Source organism: Dermacentor variabilis, chromosome 3 (assembly GCF_050947875.1).
Source record: "Dermacentor variabilis isolate Ectoservices chromosome 3, ASM5094787v1, whole genome shotgun sequence".
NCBI classification, from domain to species: domain Eukaryota; kingdom Metazoa; phylum Arthropoda; class Arachnida; order Ixodida; family Ixodidae; genus Dermacentor; species Dermacentor variabilis.
The window spans coordinates 71,990,925-72,009,192 of NC_134570.1; the positions used below are offsets into that span (position 1 = coordinate 71,990,925).

At 49.1% G+C, this 18,268-nt stretch overlaps 1 protein-coding gene across 8 annotated transcripts in view; it reads right to left on the reverse strand.

Annotated features, from left to right (window-relative positions):
* The window catches only part of Sarm (sterile alpha and armadillo motif), a 211,847-nt gene that overhangs the window by 5,073 nt on the left and 188,506 nt on the right, over nt 1–18,268 (reverse strand). For 7 of the 8 annotated variants that reach the window (XM_075685588.1, XM_075685591.1, XM_075685586.1 and 4 more), the window contains exons 2-9: nt 12,645–12,845; nt 11,389–11,847; nt 9,456–10,844; nt 9,191–9,367; nt 8,113–8,473; nt 2,946–3,045; nt 1,883–2,072; nt 731–852 (exon numbers count right to left, since the gene is read on the reverse strand). In XM_075685588.1, the coding sequence (XP_075541703.1) occupies nt 731–852; nt 1,883–2,072; nt 2,946–3,045; nt 8,113–8,473; nt 9,191–9,367; nt 9,456–10,844; nt 11,389–11,847; nt 12,645–12,845 (2,999 nt within the window). The remainder of the gene's footprint in view (nt 1–730; nt 853–1,882; nt 2,073–2,945; nt 3,046–8,112; nt 8,474–9,190; nt 9,368–9,455; nt 10,845–11,388; nt 11,848–12,644; nt 12,846–18,268) is intronic. The other variant, XM_075685587.1, reaches the window with a different exon arrangement.

The window sequence follows — 18,268 nt, forward strand, 5'->3', positions numbered from 1 at the left end:
TCATTTGCAAATTGTTCAATTTACAATGCGATATTTTATTGAAAGTGTTTAATCTGCAAACCCGCAAAGCCGTTTGAAGCCAGAAAAATGAAGTTTAGGGAGATTCATCTATTACTACACCTCAGTGTCATGCTGGCTGAGAGAGAGAGAATAAACGTTTATTGTAGTAGAGGTTGTTTGGTTATGGTGGGTGGAGCCCCTTTTCCAGGGCCCCGCTGGTTACAACGGCTTGCCGGGCCTGGTCAAAGGTTGCCAGATGGCTTCCCAAGTCCACTTCCGCAAGCCGCGCCTCCCACAACCAGTTATGGAGGATGTTGTCTAGCAGTGGGAAGATGGCAGCCGCCGGGCATAACGACTGGAATGTTATGTGTTCCAATGTCGGTGTTCATGCTGGCTGAAATACCATGCTTGCAGCTCCCAAAGGCACAAACGCCAGAGTTCCTCCTGTTAACTTTTGTAGGAAACTATGATTATGAGCAGAGAGCTTACTCCTGTAGTTTCATACTCCTACAACTTGGCTGTTAACAGACCTTTTGTAAAAACCAACTGCAGGGGACTTGTTGGACAGTGCTTTTGAATGACTTGCATTCAATATGCAAGTCATTCAATATCTGCACTCAATATTCAATAACTTGCACTCAATATGCTTTTTAGAACATCTTCAACTATTTTACCTGTATAGCGACAGAACTGCCAATGCTAGACGAAAAAAGAGAAGGATTGCACTTACCGTACACCATTGAAGTAGCAGACTGCCCTCATGTCCTCGGGGAGCACTTCCGATTCTGGCCACTGGAAGTTGTCCAGGATTGGAATTATGTTGCACTGGCTCTGAAGAGCTTCCACAATTTCCTATACATAGAAAAAAAGAACAAGTTTCACACGTCATGCTATGTGGCTTGTTTTATACTGGCGATTAAAGATGATGGTGGTCTCATGACAAAATGCCACTAGAAATTAAAAAGAAATTACATGCTCTTGCATCCTGTGAGAAGTTCACAAGGCTAGTGTCTAGCACAAATACCACACCGTGCCATGGGTGACTAAGTGTTGGGGAACAAATTTAAACAAGGTTACAAAATGTCAGGGTCACAACACAAATATGATGGACAATAGCGAATTATACATGGCATTCCTTATGTTAGTTGACGTATGGATTTGGTTGTGGATTCCACATCTCCAAAAAATTGTTTGACAGAGGCAGTATCAGGTGTGGAGAGAGAGAAATAAACGGGATGGGAAAGGCAGGGAGGTTAACCGGATAAGTCTGGTTTGCTACGCTGCGCTGGGGGAAGGGGAAATGAAAGATGGAAAGAACAGCGGAGAGAAAAAGCTAGTCTGGAGAAAGACAGATCGCAGTAGTGTGCTTGATGATGAAGGCATCACTTTAAAGCAACTGACGCACAGTCAAAAATCTTGCTGCAAGAGTTTCACCTGCAGTAGAGTAACTGCCGCAAGAACAATCACAACACATATTTCAAAATACTTCAAAGACGGGGAAGAGGAAACAGGCACGACAAGATTCCGGCAAAGATGACTTGGTGCGTGGCATGTGATGAGCTTTTTACAGGGAGCTAGAATAATGGCTTAACAGCAGGAATTCAAGTTGCAGATATGCTCTTTTGCATTGCAGCCGCAACATGGCATGACTGCAGCTTTTTCTAGCAGTTCTCTCACTGATGCAGTGAGCTAGTAACAGCCTCCCTCATGACTGCATTGTGATGAAATGTGCATCAGCATGCAGACGTTCTGCATCTCGGCACCGCTTTTCCAGAGCTACCTGAGTGCCCTTAAGAGCACCATGACTTCACAGTGATGCTTAGGTTTCAGGCCATGCTCACTTAGTGATCAAGGCCTGCTGGAGATCCTAATTTTCACTCACCCTGTGCACCCAGTCCTTGCGGTCAGTGTCACCCACGCACCGGTCGAGGGCATTAGGTGTAAGGACGAGTAAAAAATGCTTGGCCTGTCGTATGCTGTTGAGGAGGTTGTTGTCGAATTTTCCCGCTTCCAAGCGTTCCACGTCAATGAACACAGAGAAGCCTCGTAGTTGCAGGTGAACCTTCAAAAGACTGGGAATAAAGGCAACATGCATTTTGAGAGACAGGCATAAAACTAGGAGACAGGCATAAAGGCATAGGAGACTGCCATCTTAAATATTGTGCTCACTGTTAAAAAGAACTGTTTGCTGCACATGTTACAAATTTAATGTACTTCTTCAACATGGAACATATTTATACAACTATTTTGTCATTGGCAAGCTTTGCCCATGCCATTTCCCAGTGGCCACAAAACTGCATTTCTTCTCTATATGTCATGATTGGAAAAGCAGACTACAAGAAACTCCAATAACTTAACAGTAACAACTGCGGGATAAAAGGATGCTACAAGAATGAGAAGAGCAAAATGTACACTATAGATGAACAAACTATAGGAGCATCTTGAAATACCATCTCACCATGAGAACTCGTTTTAGTACCATGACGTTGGCAAACAGCTTTAATCTGGTGATATAGTTCTACACCCTCACTAGCTGCACGCTTTGAAATGACAACGGCAAATATTAATGCGCAAATAAAGATTACTGCAGAAACTCCTTAGTGCACATGCTTGCATATGCTCCCACATGTGCTCACACGCACACACACACACACACACACACACACACACACACACACACACACACACACACACACACATATATATATATATATATATATATATATATATATATATATATATATATATATATATATATATATATATATATATATACAGCATAATCATAAATCTCAGTAGTCATAAGGCATTCTCATATATACCCCCATAGGACCCTTTGAATACCTATGGAGCGCATCGTGTCACATGTTACAGACAGACGGACAGATTTCTGAGGGGAGTAGGCCTAGAATGCTTATGCATTAAAAAAAAAGTTGGCTTCTCACCTGGCAAGCTGAGATCCATTAGAGCGCCTGTAGCTGACGAAGACGTCAAGGCTCTTGTTCCGTTCGATTTCGTCTGCATCATCCGCGCACTGGTTGAGACCTGCATTTGCACATTGAGTAAAGTTATATGTGCCCTTATATATATATTATATACATATATAAAAAGACAACGCTCACACAAAATTAATCCGTTTAGCGAGGGACTCTGTCACATCTCATGTTCCGCTGTGTCAAAACTCATCCCCCCCCCCCAAAAAAGCTGCATGGTTATAGTGATATGACTTTCTCGCTTTGCAAAATAACACTTAAAGGAGCGTGACACAAAATTTCTCTCTCAGTCTTTTTTTTTTTTTTTAATGTAGCCGCCGACTCCATATTACGGTACACGGCATGAGGCCTTAATTCCTCAAGCGTGCAAAAAGGGAATCGTGAATTACAAACTTATTTGGCATGACAAATTTAAAAATCGCGCCCGAATCATTAGTGTAGTGTTTGCGTGGGAGAGCTGCACTGCACGTGACGAAAATGGAGGGAGGGAAGGGGGTGGGGGCATAGTCAGCGTGGCTAGACACTGGACAGGGTTGACTGGTCACGAGACCACTACCTCCGATGTTCGTGACGCGCCAGATCTGCCCTGAAACAAACCCCATGCCAAGAAGCCACGCTCCACTTGTGGTGCGCTTTTTGAAGTGGTCACATTCTAAGAAAGTATAATGAGTGATCGTTTGCGCGTTTAATGAATTCTGGCACGACATAGTTGCGGGTCGACAGCCATCTAATAACAATAAAAAAGGGGGTAAAAATTTTTGTGTCGGAACCCTTTAAGTGGTTTGCGCCGCACACAGCTCGCTATGTGTGCGAAGCCACGCAAAGTTGTTCGTGCGCCAAACATGTGGCTTGACCCTCCGTCTGCATTCATTCGAACCGAAGGGCATCACAGCGGCACCTTATGGGATGGCGTTTGCGGTCAAGCACGCTGCGATCCCCTTGTTCGCTGGCCTTAACAGTTTCTTTTCTTCTTTTTTTTCCTGCAAGGGCGCCGTTGTGGCCTGCTTCCAAGAAACGCGCTCCGCACTTGTTTACCCTTTCCTTTCCTTTCTCGCTGGTACCGGACACGTGACCCCATACTTTCAAGCCGTGGCTACGTGCACTCGGCGGCGTTTCGCGGTGCTCTGCACGTGACTCGGGCACGTTCTCACGGCGGTGACGTCATCGCTAGGCGTGCGCACGATATCTACGTGCCTCACTTGCCGACTGGAAGTCGTCAGACTTGCTCGCGCGCAAAGAAAAAAATCTCGCTATGGCGCATCAAATAAAAAAAATGCACGAACCCCCAAAAGAACGGCGAAAGCGGAAAAGAACGGTGGGGGACGAATGCGTGCATTGTTTTGCTGTGTTCTGCCCTGTCACGCGTGCAAGTGGCTTACGCATTCGGCGCCTTTTACGAGCCCATAAAACATCGAAGGCCTCTCGCAACGGGCGATCCGGCAGAGGTCTCAAGCGCTGTCCAGATAACAGGGATCGGGCAGATTATTCGTCGTTTCCATTTCGTTTCGCGAAATTAGTCATTTTATTTTTCCGGCCGCTCTTGTTTACAACGCTTTCCTTCATGTGTATGTGCCACATTACCATCCCGCCGTGCACGCGATGTCGCTGCTTCTCCGTACCTCACCCCCCCCCCCAATCGCACCCCCCCCCCAATCCCGCCTAACCTTGGCCTTCATGTTGGAGATATACCCCTGAGGCATGCTCCCTATATGGGTGTAACTCTGTGCTTTCTTTTTTGCCACGGTGCGAAAAACAGCCGTTCTTCTCAACGCCCGATACTCGTCATGTAATAAATATTAAGAAAAAGAAGCGTATCAGTATGCATTAAAGGTGCGCCTACACGGCTGGCTGCAGATGTGCGTAGTGTCGTGTACGGCGTGCGCTACGTGTGACGATTGCATGTGTAAGCACTTCCTGCCTGCGAATTCCTTGCCTACGCTGGCATGGTCGATTTAATCACCGTATCTCTTTCTCACTTTGTAGGGCAGCGTTATCGTTCATGGAAACATGATGGTTAGAGATCTGCAACGGACCGCGCCGGAAGCTCCAGACAGGCCGCATCACATTTGATCGGCCGCTGCGCTGCTTCCATCATTTTCCTAGCTCTAAATTTATACAGCGACCTTACCTATAGCATATGCGCGGAGAGCACCAGCGGATACTCTGGAAACGCTGTTCGCTACAACTCACTAAGTCCGGCCTTTCGTATGTAAACGGAACGTGCATCAGCCGAAAAACGCGCATATCTGGCCGCTTGCGAGAAAGCTTCTCGCGGTTTCCCCTTTGCGCCTGCGTCTGGCGGTTAGCGCCCGTCGGATCGTTCTTTAAAACTCACCGTACAAGCTTTTTTATCACTGCGGCAATCAAACCTGCGACCAGCCGGCAAACGGTCGCCGGAGCGTTCACACGGCCCGAACGCGGTGGACGCGTGTGGAAGCGCGACGAGTATGCGGGACGGCGCTTCGCAGGCAGCGTGCGAACGCACGAGGTTCCGCAAAATGCACCAATCGGCCGGGTACACCACGTGCTCTCTCACTCTCTCTGCGGCTTCAGTGTCCTGAAATAGCGCGCGCCGTTCGTGCTGCAGCAGAGACTGGCTGCGGAATGCGCTCGGAGACATGACGGAGCAGTGGCCCAGAGCCAAATTTAGCTCTGGAGATAAGCGCCACGTGGCAATTTTTAGCCTCGGGGATGCCCGCGCACCACTCGCTTTGCTTGTCCGCGAGGCAGCAGCGGCGCTTCGAATGGGGCGGGTGCTCGCGCCCTGGGCCCGCCGTCGCGGAACCTCGATCCAAATAGAGTACGGCACGCGGACGCTGGCGGGCGCGATGGCGGCGACGCCGGCTGTTTTCAAGAGCGGCCTTGTTTACCGTCCCGCCAAGAGGCGGCGCGCTCCAACCGAAGAGGGCAGGGGGGGGGGGGGGGGCTAGTAGGGGACAAACAAGGTGTTGCAAGTGACAGGGGGCGCGCAGGCTGTTTCTCGTCGATAAATGCAAACATTCGTGCCACCAAGTAAATGCCGCGCACAAAAGAAGAACGCGGCTTTGATTTGGTCACCTCGCTCGGAGTTGCAGAGGGCCTGCTAAGCAACTGAACTGTCAGAAAAACAAGGCAGGCAGCAGCTCGAGACTGCAGACACTCGCGTAATGGATTTGGCATATAATCGTTCAAACAAACGCACGAAAGTTCACAACTTGTAAATTCCACCGATGCTGTAAACAAGCAGCCGTGCCAATTCGATGGATATACAATGTGTGCGTTCGTTTCTAAACAGTGCTTCGCTCGTGCCGCAGTAACAAACGGCGTGCCCATCATCTATAGCTACGATCACAGCTGCTCGTCGCGCATGCGACGAAAACCGTTCGATATTGGGCGCTTTCTTTTTTTCTTTTTTAAGCTAGACGCCCAGGCACTTATACAAACTGCCCGCGGCGCAGCGTACAAAACTATGTGTAGCGTTGACGCTTTGCGAGAGCGTGCCCTTGCGTAACCGTGATTCGATTTGGTGGCGAAGAAGCCAGTGGTACACGACCTTGACCAAGTTATCTCACTGGCGGAGGACGCAGATGCGTGGTGCTCGCGCCTATTCGCCGGCCATCATTTCATGCGCGCCCCCGAGTCATTACGACTTGGACATGCAGGTAGCATAAATCTGGGTCTCGCGCAAGCATCGCACATACGCTTGCCACCAGTGCCAAGAACTCAATATCGCCCGGCGCGCTGCTATGTTTTGCCCCCGACTCAATTCCTTTCTGTTCGTGCGTTGCTATTTGCGCCAGGCGAGTTTCTTTTTTTGAGCCACTGCGGGCCAGCCGCGAGCTCAGGCTAGCTCACAGCTGGTCCTTGTCTACCCGGTTTCTCTCTAGCGGTGCGGATGCCAGCAGGGCTGACGTCATCCTTGCCTCTCATTGCCGGTGTGAACGATTTGTCAAGAGGACGAACAGGTCGCCCCCGTGTCCCACTTGTCTCTCGGTGCTGTTGCAAACTGTTTGCCGCCGGAGAGATTTAAAGTGCTCTGAACTACGGCACTTGCGTTTCCATAAACTTCAGAGCGAATAAGTGAAAACGTAAAAGAAACTGTTATATATAAGAACGGACAGAGACCAAACGGTCATAGCACGCGCCTCAACAAACGTCAAACAACAATTCACACGGCAAAGTACACGACAAAACAAACCTGCAGAGCCAAGCGTGCTTAAAAAGTGCCCACACGTTGTTGAAATCGTTATAAGAGTGGGTAAAGAAGTTCACTTAATGTCTCCGTTGAGAGTTCGGCTTCCCGCAGGAGTAAGCTTCTGTGGCATATATTAAAAGAAGGCGCCGTAACAATTTTACTTTAAAAAAATCGGCAAGTCAAAAGCAAAGCGTAAAGCCTAATTGACGGACTGCTGTCAGAACCTGGAAGCTTTACAATATTTGGAGATCCGAAAAGCTCAATCTTGGAGCAAGTGATCAAGACGTGGAAGTAGTTGAAATCGGAAATTTGGCAATATGTGCAATTGCTAGATTTTCTTTTTCTTCCTTTCTTTCTTTTTGCTTTTGGCCGCTCCCAACCATTACGGATCGGTAGATTAATGATTTATTCCGCCCGCGACTCGACCAAACGGCCCACTGCTTTAGAACAGCTCCGGAAAAACGCAAGGGAAAATGCTTTCTTGAGAGCGAGCGTGAAAGCACGCGTGTCAAGGCTGACAAACAGCGCGTTTCCCCATTGCATAAAACGAAAAGTGGCACCCAGTCCCGAGACATCATTCTTTGTGCATTCAGCAGAGTCCCCTCGGCGCGACGATGGACAAACCTGTGCAGGACGCACCGAGCGATAAGATACTTTAGCATCTGATGGCTGGCTGATATTATTCATTCATTCAGTGCAATTAATGTCGCAATATACTAGCCACCGAGAAGACGAAGACGAACCGATTTTCCACACGAAAAGGGCAAACCAAACACGGGTGCCCTCCTGTCCTATTCTCGCTTTCGCGTTTTAGCAAGTGGAACTCGGCTTCATTGCTCATACGATTACCGAAGGGCCACTGTCACAAAACCGCGTCGCGGTATCTGCAGGATCAGACTGATGGGTGATCCAGAGACGGGGAGGGCGCCCCCGCTGGACACTCACCGCGGATGGCCTGTCCGATTCGTAGCCGGTGGATGGAGTTGTCGATGCCGCACTCCTTGAAGAGCTGGTCGTCGTTGAGCATCTTGAGCGAGTCCATGTCGACGCCGCTCTGAAGCATGCGGTACGTGTACTGGCTGAAGTCGGAGCCGAGGCTCTGCAGGATCTGGTTCACGTTCGTCGTGTCCACCGACGAGTAGTCGGCCATGCGCTTGAGCTGCGACAGCTCGCGCAGGAAGCGGCGCCGCAAGATGCCGTTCTTGATGCCAATGTCCTCCTTCAGCATGGGCTCGTCCAGCTGCAGCAGCAGGTCGCCGTCCACTCGACTGCTGACGAACTCCGAAGCGTAGTTGGTGAAACCGATCTGCGAATGATAACCCGCGGGGAGGCGGAAGGAACGTGTCGTCACTAGGCGTTACGACGTTCGCTATCCTAAAACAGGCTACAGTAATAAAAAAAACCATGGCTACACTGACCAGAGTTTCGCGACTGCGCTAGCGTCGAATTTTGCTAGCAGTGCGATTGTACAGCAGCGAGGGCATCAAGCACATAGAAACACTGTGTTCATTATAAAGGTACACGCGCCAAATTAGACTGCGGACATACGTGTGAAAAAAAAAAAAACCACCGCACTAAGAATTGTTCAAAACGACTCAGTCAGTGAAGCCTACGTTGTTATCGACCAACGTAAGCCCAGATTGACTGTCTGCTTTGAAAACTCATTCGCGAGTCCTCGTGAGAACGCTTTAGGAGCAGATTACTGATACCGAAGAACCCTGGTGATACTATACTTGCTCACTGGAAAACGCCGTTACAAATGTACGTTCATATTGCCTCAAACTCAGCATAAGGCGTATGGCTGAGCTCACGTTAGGCCTGACAGTTCACAGCTGATTCTGCTGCGTGAGAAAACTATATTTGTATTAAAGCGCAAACGGGCGCCCTGGCTAGTGTGAAAGTATATAGCAGTAGGAATCGTTCATGAAGTACCAAACGTTTCATTGACTTTCGTACGACGCATGGCACCATGGTGACAACGAATTGCTAGAAATGCTAAACTGTTCTGCTAAACTGTTCTTACCTGCTTGACCCACTCCTTCACGTCCTCAACAGTCCAGAGGGGAACCTGCTGGGACAGCTTGTGCGGCACCTCTTCGCCGATAAGCTGCAGCGCTTGGGCCGCGAACTTGGATGCGATGGCATTTGGAGAGCTGGCTACTTTTCGCAAGGCCTCCAGAGCTCCTATCTCCGCGAACACCTACGAAGGCAAAAAGCTCGTATGACACCGTGTCTAATTCATACGAAACACAACTTCAAGGCATGCGAGAGGCCGAATATCTACTCACCGATGTGTTTCCTTGGCGTTTCTTGATGCCAGCTTCCATGGCGAAATGGAAGGCGGCAAGACTGCGGGCCTCTTCCCTGTTGCTGTCGAGGACGGGCACAAAACGCAGCAACCAGTCTTTGGACTGTCCGTGGACGTGAGCCACGTGACTCTTGGCGAATTCCTCGGGATGGTGGCTCGTCACGAAAGGCTCGACCAGGTCCAGCGTCCCCGACTTCATGACGGCCGCTTCGATCTCTTTGTTGGCCACGAGCGCCGCGATGGCGAGGCAGGCGTAGTACTTAATGTTGTCGTCCAGGTTGAAGGCGAGCGGGAACAGCCACATGGGAGCCTTGTGCTTGATCATGGCCTGGTGGTTCTCGGGCCCGCCGTACAGACTCAGGTTGGCAAGGGCTGAAGCACAGTGCCGCAGCGTCTCCACGTCGCTCGTGCGGCAGTCGTACAGGATGGACTTGAGCGCTCCGAGACGAATCAACTCGCTGCACGTGGTCTCGGAATGCTTGAACAGGTGGCACAGGATTCCAGTTCCCACCCGGGAGTAGGAAACCTGGTTGTTAAAACTGCACGCGCACGCCACCTGCACGACGGGTTCGAGCCCGTGCTCGACTACGTAGGACCGGTTCTCCGTCGACAAGCACTGTTCCAGGAGCCTGGCACTGGCGAACTGCAGCTCCTCGCTGGCGGAAGAACAGTTCTTGAGGATGACATCGAGGCCACCGTTGGTCCGCAGGATATTGCACATGGTGAAGCCCAGGTCGTGGCCGTATGTGGGGACGGCCCACGCTTTGCGGATGATGACCGACATCGTGGCTAGAAGCTCTACAGCTTCTTCCTCGGCGGCGGCCTTCAACTGCTCGACGCAGAGTGCCATACGGCTGGCGAATCGCGAGATGGCCTTGTCGACTTCTGATTGAGGCAACGGAGACCGCAACGTGTCGAGCTCATCGGCCAAGCCCTGGCCTACGGCGAGCCTTTGGTTAGAAGGAAGCGGCGGCAGGCCGCTGCTGAACATCTCCTGCGTCGGCGACGTCACAATGGGCGAAGCACAAGAGCTGCCGCCACTGCTGTAGTCCATGTGTTTGACGGTCTGGTGCGACGCGGACGACTTGGAGACTCCCTTGGAGCTGATGAAGACCTTGGAGCTGGCAGACGAAGCGGCGCTTTTTTCCTGCTGCAGTACGCCCTGAGTGTACAACTGGCGCTCTTCCTTTTTCGCCATGGAGATCTCTTCAGCTGTGTAGTCGTCCGTGGACATCTTTGAGGCCGACGCCGCGGCGCTCTTCTGCTGCTGGTGAAGCGTGTCTCCAATTTTGAGTTGCTTCTGGTCCTGCTTCGTGGCAGCCATTTTCTCGGCCGAGAATCCTTCGCCTTCCATGCGAGCCTTCATTTCCTGCAATGCAGTGGCAGCCAGAAAATAAATGCAAGTACTGTCTCGCAGAGCCAGAATCCCTCATCTGAGCACTCTCCTGAAGTTCCGAAAAAATGAATAAATTTAACACGAGTTGCCTATTAACCAAGAATGAGCTCGCCCAATGGATACACCTCGTTTAAAATTTACTTTTAGTTCATAGATGATACTAATTCCTCGCTTTATATACGCACAATTCCGCCACATCGCGATGCAATTAATACCATCCCTGGATCATACTAAACAGTGTTCATTAGCAAATTTCCACGGGGGTCCCCAGTACCGGCTAATTACGCCTGCCTCTTAGGAAATTGCAACTGTAAATATAAAGCAGAATGATCTCGATGGGCTATATCTGTTGCGGCATGCACAAGAAAACCTTCAACGAGTGGAAATGAACGCCATAGAGGAGCAAACACAATTTGCACCAACAATGACCTTTGTGTTGTGTCCCATTTAATGTGATGTCTAGTTCGTAACGTCACGACGCTCTCAAACAAAGACACCACCGTCAATGTTCACAAACCTGAGAGTGTTGCTTCTCCTGGAAGGTGATGTCGCCCGCCTGAAGCCTCTTGAGCTCCTTGTTGGTGGTGGCCGACTTCTCGGCCGTCACACCGTCGGCCACCAGCTTGCTCTTGGCCGAAGAGGTGACCCGCTTCTGTTCGAAACGAACCTCGGAGGGCGTCGACTCGCGAACACGGCCGTCCTCGGCGGCCTCCGGCCCGCCACAGTCGACCGTGAAGCCCCTCTGCGACGAGATCGTTTTCAGCCTGGAGTCAGAGCTCGAGCTGCTTGAGCTTACGCTCACGCTGCGGCTGTAGTTGGTGGTGCTGCGGTTCTCTTTCTGGAACAGCTGCTGCTGCTCTTCCTTCTGTTGCTGTGTCTGCTGCTGCGAACTCGCCAGCGAGTGGTGCAGCATCTGCGACTTCTTGTTCAGCAGGGACCCCGAGCTCGACGACGACGTCGTCGAACTTTTCAACATCTGCAGCGAATCGAAGGCCGGACGGGTTGTGAGCATATGGCAAGTGACTGACTGACTCCAAACAAGACCGAGATACACAGCAATAGCGGAGACTTGAAGTTGTCAATAGTAAGCAGTTGCCGTGACGACGATAAGTCGCCTTGTCGGAACGTTGGCTCTAGAGTCAATATTGATCGTTAACTGACTGGCTGACTAAAACACACATGAATTGACCGATAATTTTAAGCAACCAGACACGATTACAATTAAGGTAAGCAGACGATGTTATAAAAATATAAATTAACGGGGTTTGAATAGTACACTCGCAAAGGGCTTATACTTTACAATCGTAGTGAAATGAAGTGTGTCTGCTAACGTTCAACCACCGTTTGAGTAACACTTCTAAATCATTTTTGTGCCTCCAATGCCTAATACTGTAGTGACCGCTGTCATTGTCAACCTTTCGAACACTGAAGCATCGAAAATGCGACAAGGGAGTAGTTAGCCCGACCCGGCGACAGCTATAGCAAGCAGTGGCTTCGAAACTTTCCGCAAAGACTGTACATTCAGTCAAAGCGCACCCCAGTAGTTAAATATTCAACCCTAGAAAGCAAGTCACGCATATTCCTAGTTGCAACTTGCAAGCGAATAGACGACAGAATTGACATCCAAGAAAGCATGTCTTTTGCCTTCATTCAGTGGTAGCGGTACTTGGTGCCGTTGAATACCTGAACTGAAGAACCATGCACACCACGGTGTGCCCCAGGCAAGCTTGTCATCTCTGCATACCTGAATGTATAGACAGTAAGCTGACTCACCTGGGCGCTGCTTGAGTGCTTCTCTGAAGCACTATAGGAGGAAGAGGACACAGTGTTCAACTTCTCGCTCAGCTGCGTCGCTTTGGCGAGGTTTTCGACCACGCTGCTGATGTCGGCGCCAGAGGTGCCGGTGCCATTTGGCGAGGTCACGGGCGCGCCTTTCGGAGGCGTCGACGGCCGCTCTGGGGAGATGTCCGCCATCTGCAAAAACACGACGAAAGGCAAAGGTCAACACAGCAACAACACTCGGCTCTTCTACGTATTTTCTTATGCAATCGAGCCTTAATTTCCTCAAACTAGGCCATTTTTATGTTGCCACGTTTGAGATTACCACACTTTTCGGCGCAATTCAGCGTTACATACGTTCCAGGTCGCCGCGAACGAGTTTCACAGTGAAAAACGACGTCAACGCGTTCACCTTCGCTTTAAAAAGAAAGAAAAGAAGAGAAAACGTACGACATCGTGAAAACTTCTATAATGCATGAGCGACGCGAACAAATTTCATGAAACGTTTCGATCGTCAGAGAGATCAATTGGGAACGCCCGCCGCATTTATTTTTTATCCCGCCGTCCGCAACGTAACGCGTAACGTTCCGTTTCTGTCGCGATCGATGCCCAGCCGTTGCTACTATGGTTCTCGAAGTTATCCCATTCGAGGCCTTCGCGCAAGGAACAACTACGGAAGTTCCATCATCAGTGCACTTTGGATGCTGCTGCACAACTGTAGTCAAATAATTCGTCTGGTGTACTACGCCCCGCAGCTGCACTGTGACCTTCGAGAGGCGGCGCAGTGGAGGGCTACGGATTTTTGCCACACGGGTTTGTTTTTACATGTACCTCCGATGTAGCGCACGCGATTTTACTTCGTTAGTCTCTCTCTCTCTCTCTCTCTCTCTCTCTCTCTCTCTCTCTCTCTCTCTCTCTCTCTCTCTCTGTCCCTTCTTTACCCTCCTGGTACAGGGTAGCCAACCGTACAACCACCTCTCGCTAATCATCTTGCATTCCCAACACACACACACACACACACACACTCTCTCTCTCTCCCTTTCTGGTGTACTAAAGAAGAAAAGAAGCTGCAAATCTATGCTTAACAAGTACGTCACTTGCATGTGTCGCCATTTTCAAGAATGCACTCTGCCGCTGTAGCTGGGGCTGTTAAAATCAGTTTTAAAACGTACAAAGAAGAAAAAGAAAGGATTGTGGAAAAGCACCAATACGAAGAGCTCCCGTCGAAGTCATCGCGCAGTATAGAGCAAACGCCTCCGTTTTTCGACCCAGCAAAGCGATGGCCGGGAAAACCCCGAAGAATGCGGGAACCTCTTTAGCATGGACGCCGCGTCGGCAGCGCCACAAGAGCATGTATAGCCCACCGCGTCGGGCGCAGTATGTCGGTGGCGCGCTGACTGAGCTGCGAACACGGTTTCCAAGCGTATACGGCGTCGACGTCTCCATAAAAAAAAAAAGCCGTCTCGGATGTACGTTTTCGCCACGACTTTAATTGGGCAGCGCCCGCCGTATACAACATATGTGACGCCTTAGAAGTACACATAGCAGCAGCACCGCAGTACACATCGCAGATGTTGGCAGGCACCATTTATCAAGAGCTTTGTGTCGTTCACCGAAATGGTTGCCCGAATCGAGAAAGTCGGCATCCTGGGCGGAATTTTTCCTCGTTGCCACACGAACCAACGGCACGTCGGCTACACATTTGATGGGAACGCGTGCTCCTCATGTTATCACGTTCTTTAGCGAGACGAGCTATAAAACAAGAGAACGGCTAAAAGCATTGCCTGCACCGATGCTTCCACAGAAACGACGCTGGAGCGTGGCTTCGGTTGCGCGAGAACACAATGTGTGCAATGTTTACGTTGCGCCTTGCAGCATTATACGCGGCAAGCCTGACAACGCCCCGTTTCCTGGTACAGAGTCTTTCTCTGTATGTGGGTTCACTACAGTGTAAACATACACGGGGCTTCGGGTGTGTAACAGCGAAAGTTACGAAACGCCACGACCTTCATCTATAAGGGTAAACCCCGCAGTTTAGTTCAAGAAGTCCTTGCATGATACCAGAAACTGTTCCAGAATCGCCGCCGCCTTCTGACGTGCAATTACACTAAGCGCAACCCCCCCCCCCCCTCCGTTTTGGAACCGCAACTAACGCGAATCAGTGTTCGAGGAGCTGCGAGGCGTCAAGGCAAACGACTAGGAGTGTGATAATGAGCCAAAAAAGGAAAAAAAAAAAACTGCGATACGCTAGTAAGTGTGGTGATGTCTTTTTGCCCTGAAGCGCTGAAACGACGCAGTCATAACACCGGTTCCGCCAGTGTCACTGCTCTGGTTATACTATATACAAGACGTGCAAGACCGCGCATACTAGTTTTGACCATAAGATAAAACAGGATTGACCTGCAATGCTTTACGGAGTGCATGTCGCTGGGCGCCCTTTAGTCGCCGTGCTATACACGAACCCTTTTAAGTGCCGTTTTAGCAGAGTATTTTAGCATAGCGCTACCGTTGTACCATTATGTGCCCAGTCGGCGGCGGACTGTATGGGTAACCATTTCGCTAAGTTAGCCTGAGATGCATAAGCTGTCTTCTTAGCCCAGCAAGCCGATATAGTTCACCATCACAAAGAGACCGTGCGCGGACTTGTTCGTCGTCTACTGTGCATTGCGTGCCTATTCCAGATACAATTAATTTGCGAATTCCTAGCGACAACAAAAGAAGCAAGCGCTTTGGTATATGAATATGCATCAGAGAGAGCGAGAAAGATTAACAGAATTAAAAAAACAGAAACAGAACGTTTTGTGATGGGTCGACAGCTTGAACTTAATGCGAGCTACTTCTATGCATCATTCCTATATGTTGTCGTAAATCATGTAAAATATATAAACGTGCGTTCTTTTTTAAAAAGTCCTGAATGTCGGGCCAAGGCCCACGATCTTTAGTTTCACCATTATGCGTAAACTTTCCATATGATCTGACGCGGTCGCAACAATACCTAAAGTTCTAATATTGTGCTGTACAGAACGCGGCCCCCAAGATAAATACCGCCTGGTCTCGTGAAAGTTCTTTTTTTCTATTTACAATTTTCTATTTCGTTTCATGAACATGACAGTGTGCCGAGTCACAAGTCTGATGACCTGGACTGACCCGACCGCGATTGCATGCATTTCTCCGAGCGGGTCGAGCGAGTCAACCCGCCTCGATTCTCTGGATCCGACGACCGCATATTTTGGACCCAAAAGCCACAATGAACCAACCATTCAAGGCAAAACCGTTGAGGAAGTGAATCCGCTTATGCAGTCCACATGACATTTCTCTCGTTATCTTACAGTGTGCGAGCTTAGTTCTGAAAAATGAAATTTAGACGGTAAAGATGCTTCCTTGCGTTCTTCCAACACGAAAGCGTTAAGAAGCCCATGTCGCAGAAAACCCGGCGTCCACCGTCGGATGTCGCTTTGGCAAAAATAATATCGAATGAAAGTCCGAACCACGCACACCTCCAACCACTTCTCTACCACTAAACGTTGCTCATACCTTGTCTTTCATTCTTCCTCGGAATTTTAAGAACGGTAGCGCACAAACAAATTTAATGCAAAAAAAAACGCCAACGCATGTCCTTTATGTTAGCTCTTGCGAGACTGAAATACTAAAAGTGCGAAACAATAACAGGAGATCGACCCACGCAAGTGGCCGCGTTTCTACCAAAAAGCTCGCCTTCGTACACCGCGTTCGCAGCCAACGTTTCCCGGTAAACTTACGGTTACGTAAGCTTCAATTGCCGGGAAGCATGGGTCTTGGAACGCTATCGCGTTCCACTCTGAAAGACGAAGCTTAAGCCTCCTCCATTTTTTTTCCCCGATGATCCCCTAGCACAGCCAATTTCCAGATTTTTGTAAATAGCATCTTGCATTACGAATCCCTTGCTCCGAAAAAAGGAGATAGATATGAATGATACACGGGTGCGCGTCGTGCAAGAACTTGTGTATCTGTAATCACTTCCTTTTTTTGGCTTTTTTTAGCGCGCTGCTCACATAAAGTGACATTGTTGATGGCAATACAATTATTCCTAACAAGTAGTCAATTAATTTTGTTGCATTATAGAACAAATAAGTCAAACAGCAATACAAGCTCGCTAACTTGGCTGCAAACAATTGTACTAAACACCGGGTACGCTGTTTCCTTCGTGCGAGCAAGAAAGAAAAAAAATGCCTGCGAACTTCGGAGCACGTCCGGACATGCCATACCTGAAGCGGGCGATATTTTTAGCAAAAAACTCGTAAAGGGAGGAAAGTGAAAGTTCAGCGAACAACGGCATTCCGACGTCGCGTAGCGACAAAAATGCGTATCACCAGCGCTGCAGCTGTCTGCAATGCCTGAAAATTGCCCACGAAAAATTAGAGAGAAAGCTCGCGAAAACTTCCATGTCCGCAATAATAAACAAAACGCACAGAAACGCTTGCATATACTCGTCCTTATTACCTATATGTTTTGTGGTATTGTAATAATGTTAGCACTGTTAGAGAAAATTTCCGTAAAAGCAACCTTAATTTTACTTCGAGACTGAAAGCGACGAATGAAATGAATTACATTTCTGAAGCGTAGTAGCTAGATTTAGTTTTTCTGGAATGTAGCACTGTTTTTGTGGAATGTCCGTTTGCCTTTCTGCACTTGTGCTTGCACGCACTTGCTAGGTTGCACAAAAAATGCCCCTGATAACTTTAAATAACGATACGGGGTTCGTGAGTGAACAGTTCCAGAACTTTTGCTAGCCGACTTCAGCGTGCAGTACCGCTATGACGTTATAAGTGATACCTTGTGATCCTCACGCTTCTTATGGTTAACCTCCCTGCTTTTTCTGTGGATCCGATAACATACTGGATATCTGGTTCAGCACAAGGACATCTGAGAACTTCAAGCTAACAGGCAAAGAAATCTTCACGAAAATTGCGCAACTGACAGCGCGCGGAGGCTAACCAATATTATATATATATATATATATATATATAGACAGTTGTTAGCTTTTTTACGACATGAATCAACTTCGCCCATTATTGTTCACACGCAATTATCTCTTCAGCCGAGCACATCCAAGTCCGGCGAGGCGACATCGGAAAAGTAAAACACGATCAGCAAATACGGGAACATTGTTTCCCTGGGTAGGTTCACTAGGGTGAAGAAAGGCTGTTCAACATTCATGTTCCGAGCAAGCAATTCAAAACACTTTCCGTGTGCAAACCGAGACTGATGCCCGCATACACACATTTACATAACGTCCCGCTTCCCTTTTTCCTTCAGCTAACAGGACAAAGGCGGTCATGGTCAGGAGGCTTTGACACGGATACTCCTGTTTCGTGATGCAAAACAGGAGTCTCATTAGTCGATACAATGATCGCCGTAGAAGCTGACGCCTACCTTTCATAACACTATAATACGAAGTTAATCGCGCTGTTCACGCTCTGGTTACGTCAACGTAACGTAACGCTGCACGCTTTAAACGAAACGCGCTGGAACTCCACCCAGCGCGCGGCTCCGCGTTGTGCCAGGGACTCCCAGAAACGGGACCGCCGCTTCGGCTACAGCAACAACGCGGCCGTACGATAAGTGGGCGGCACAGCCAT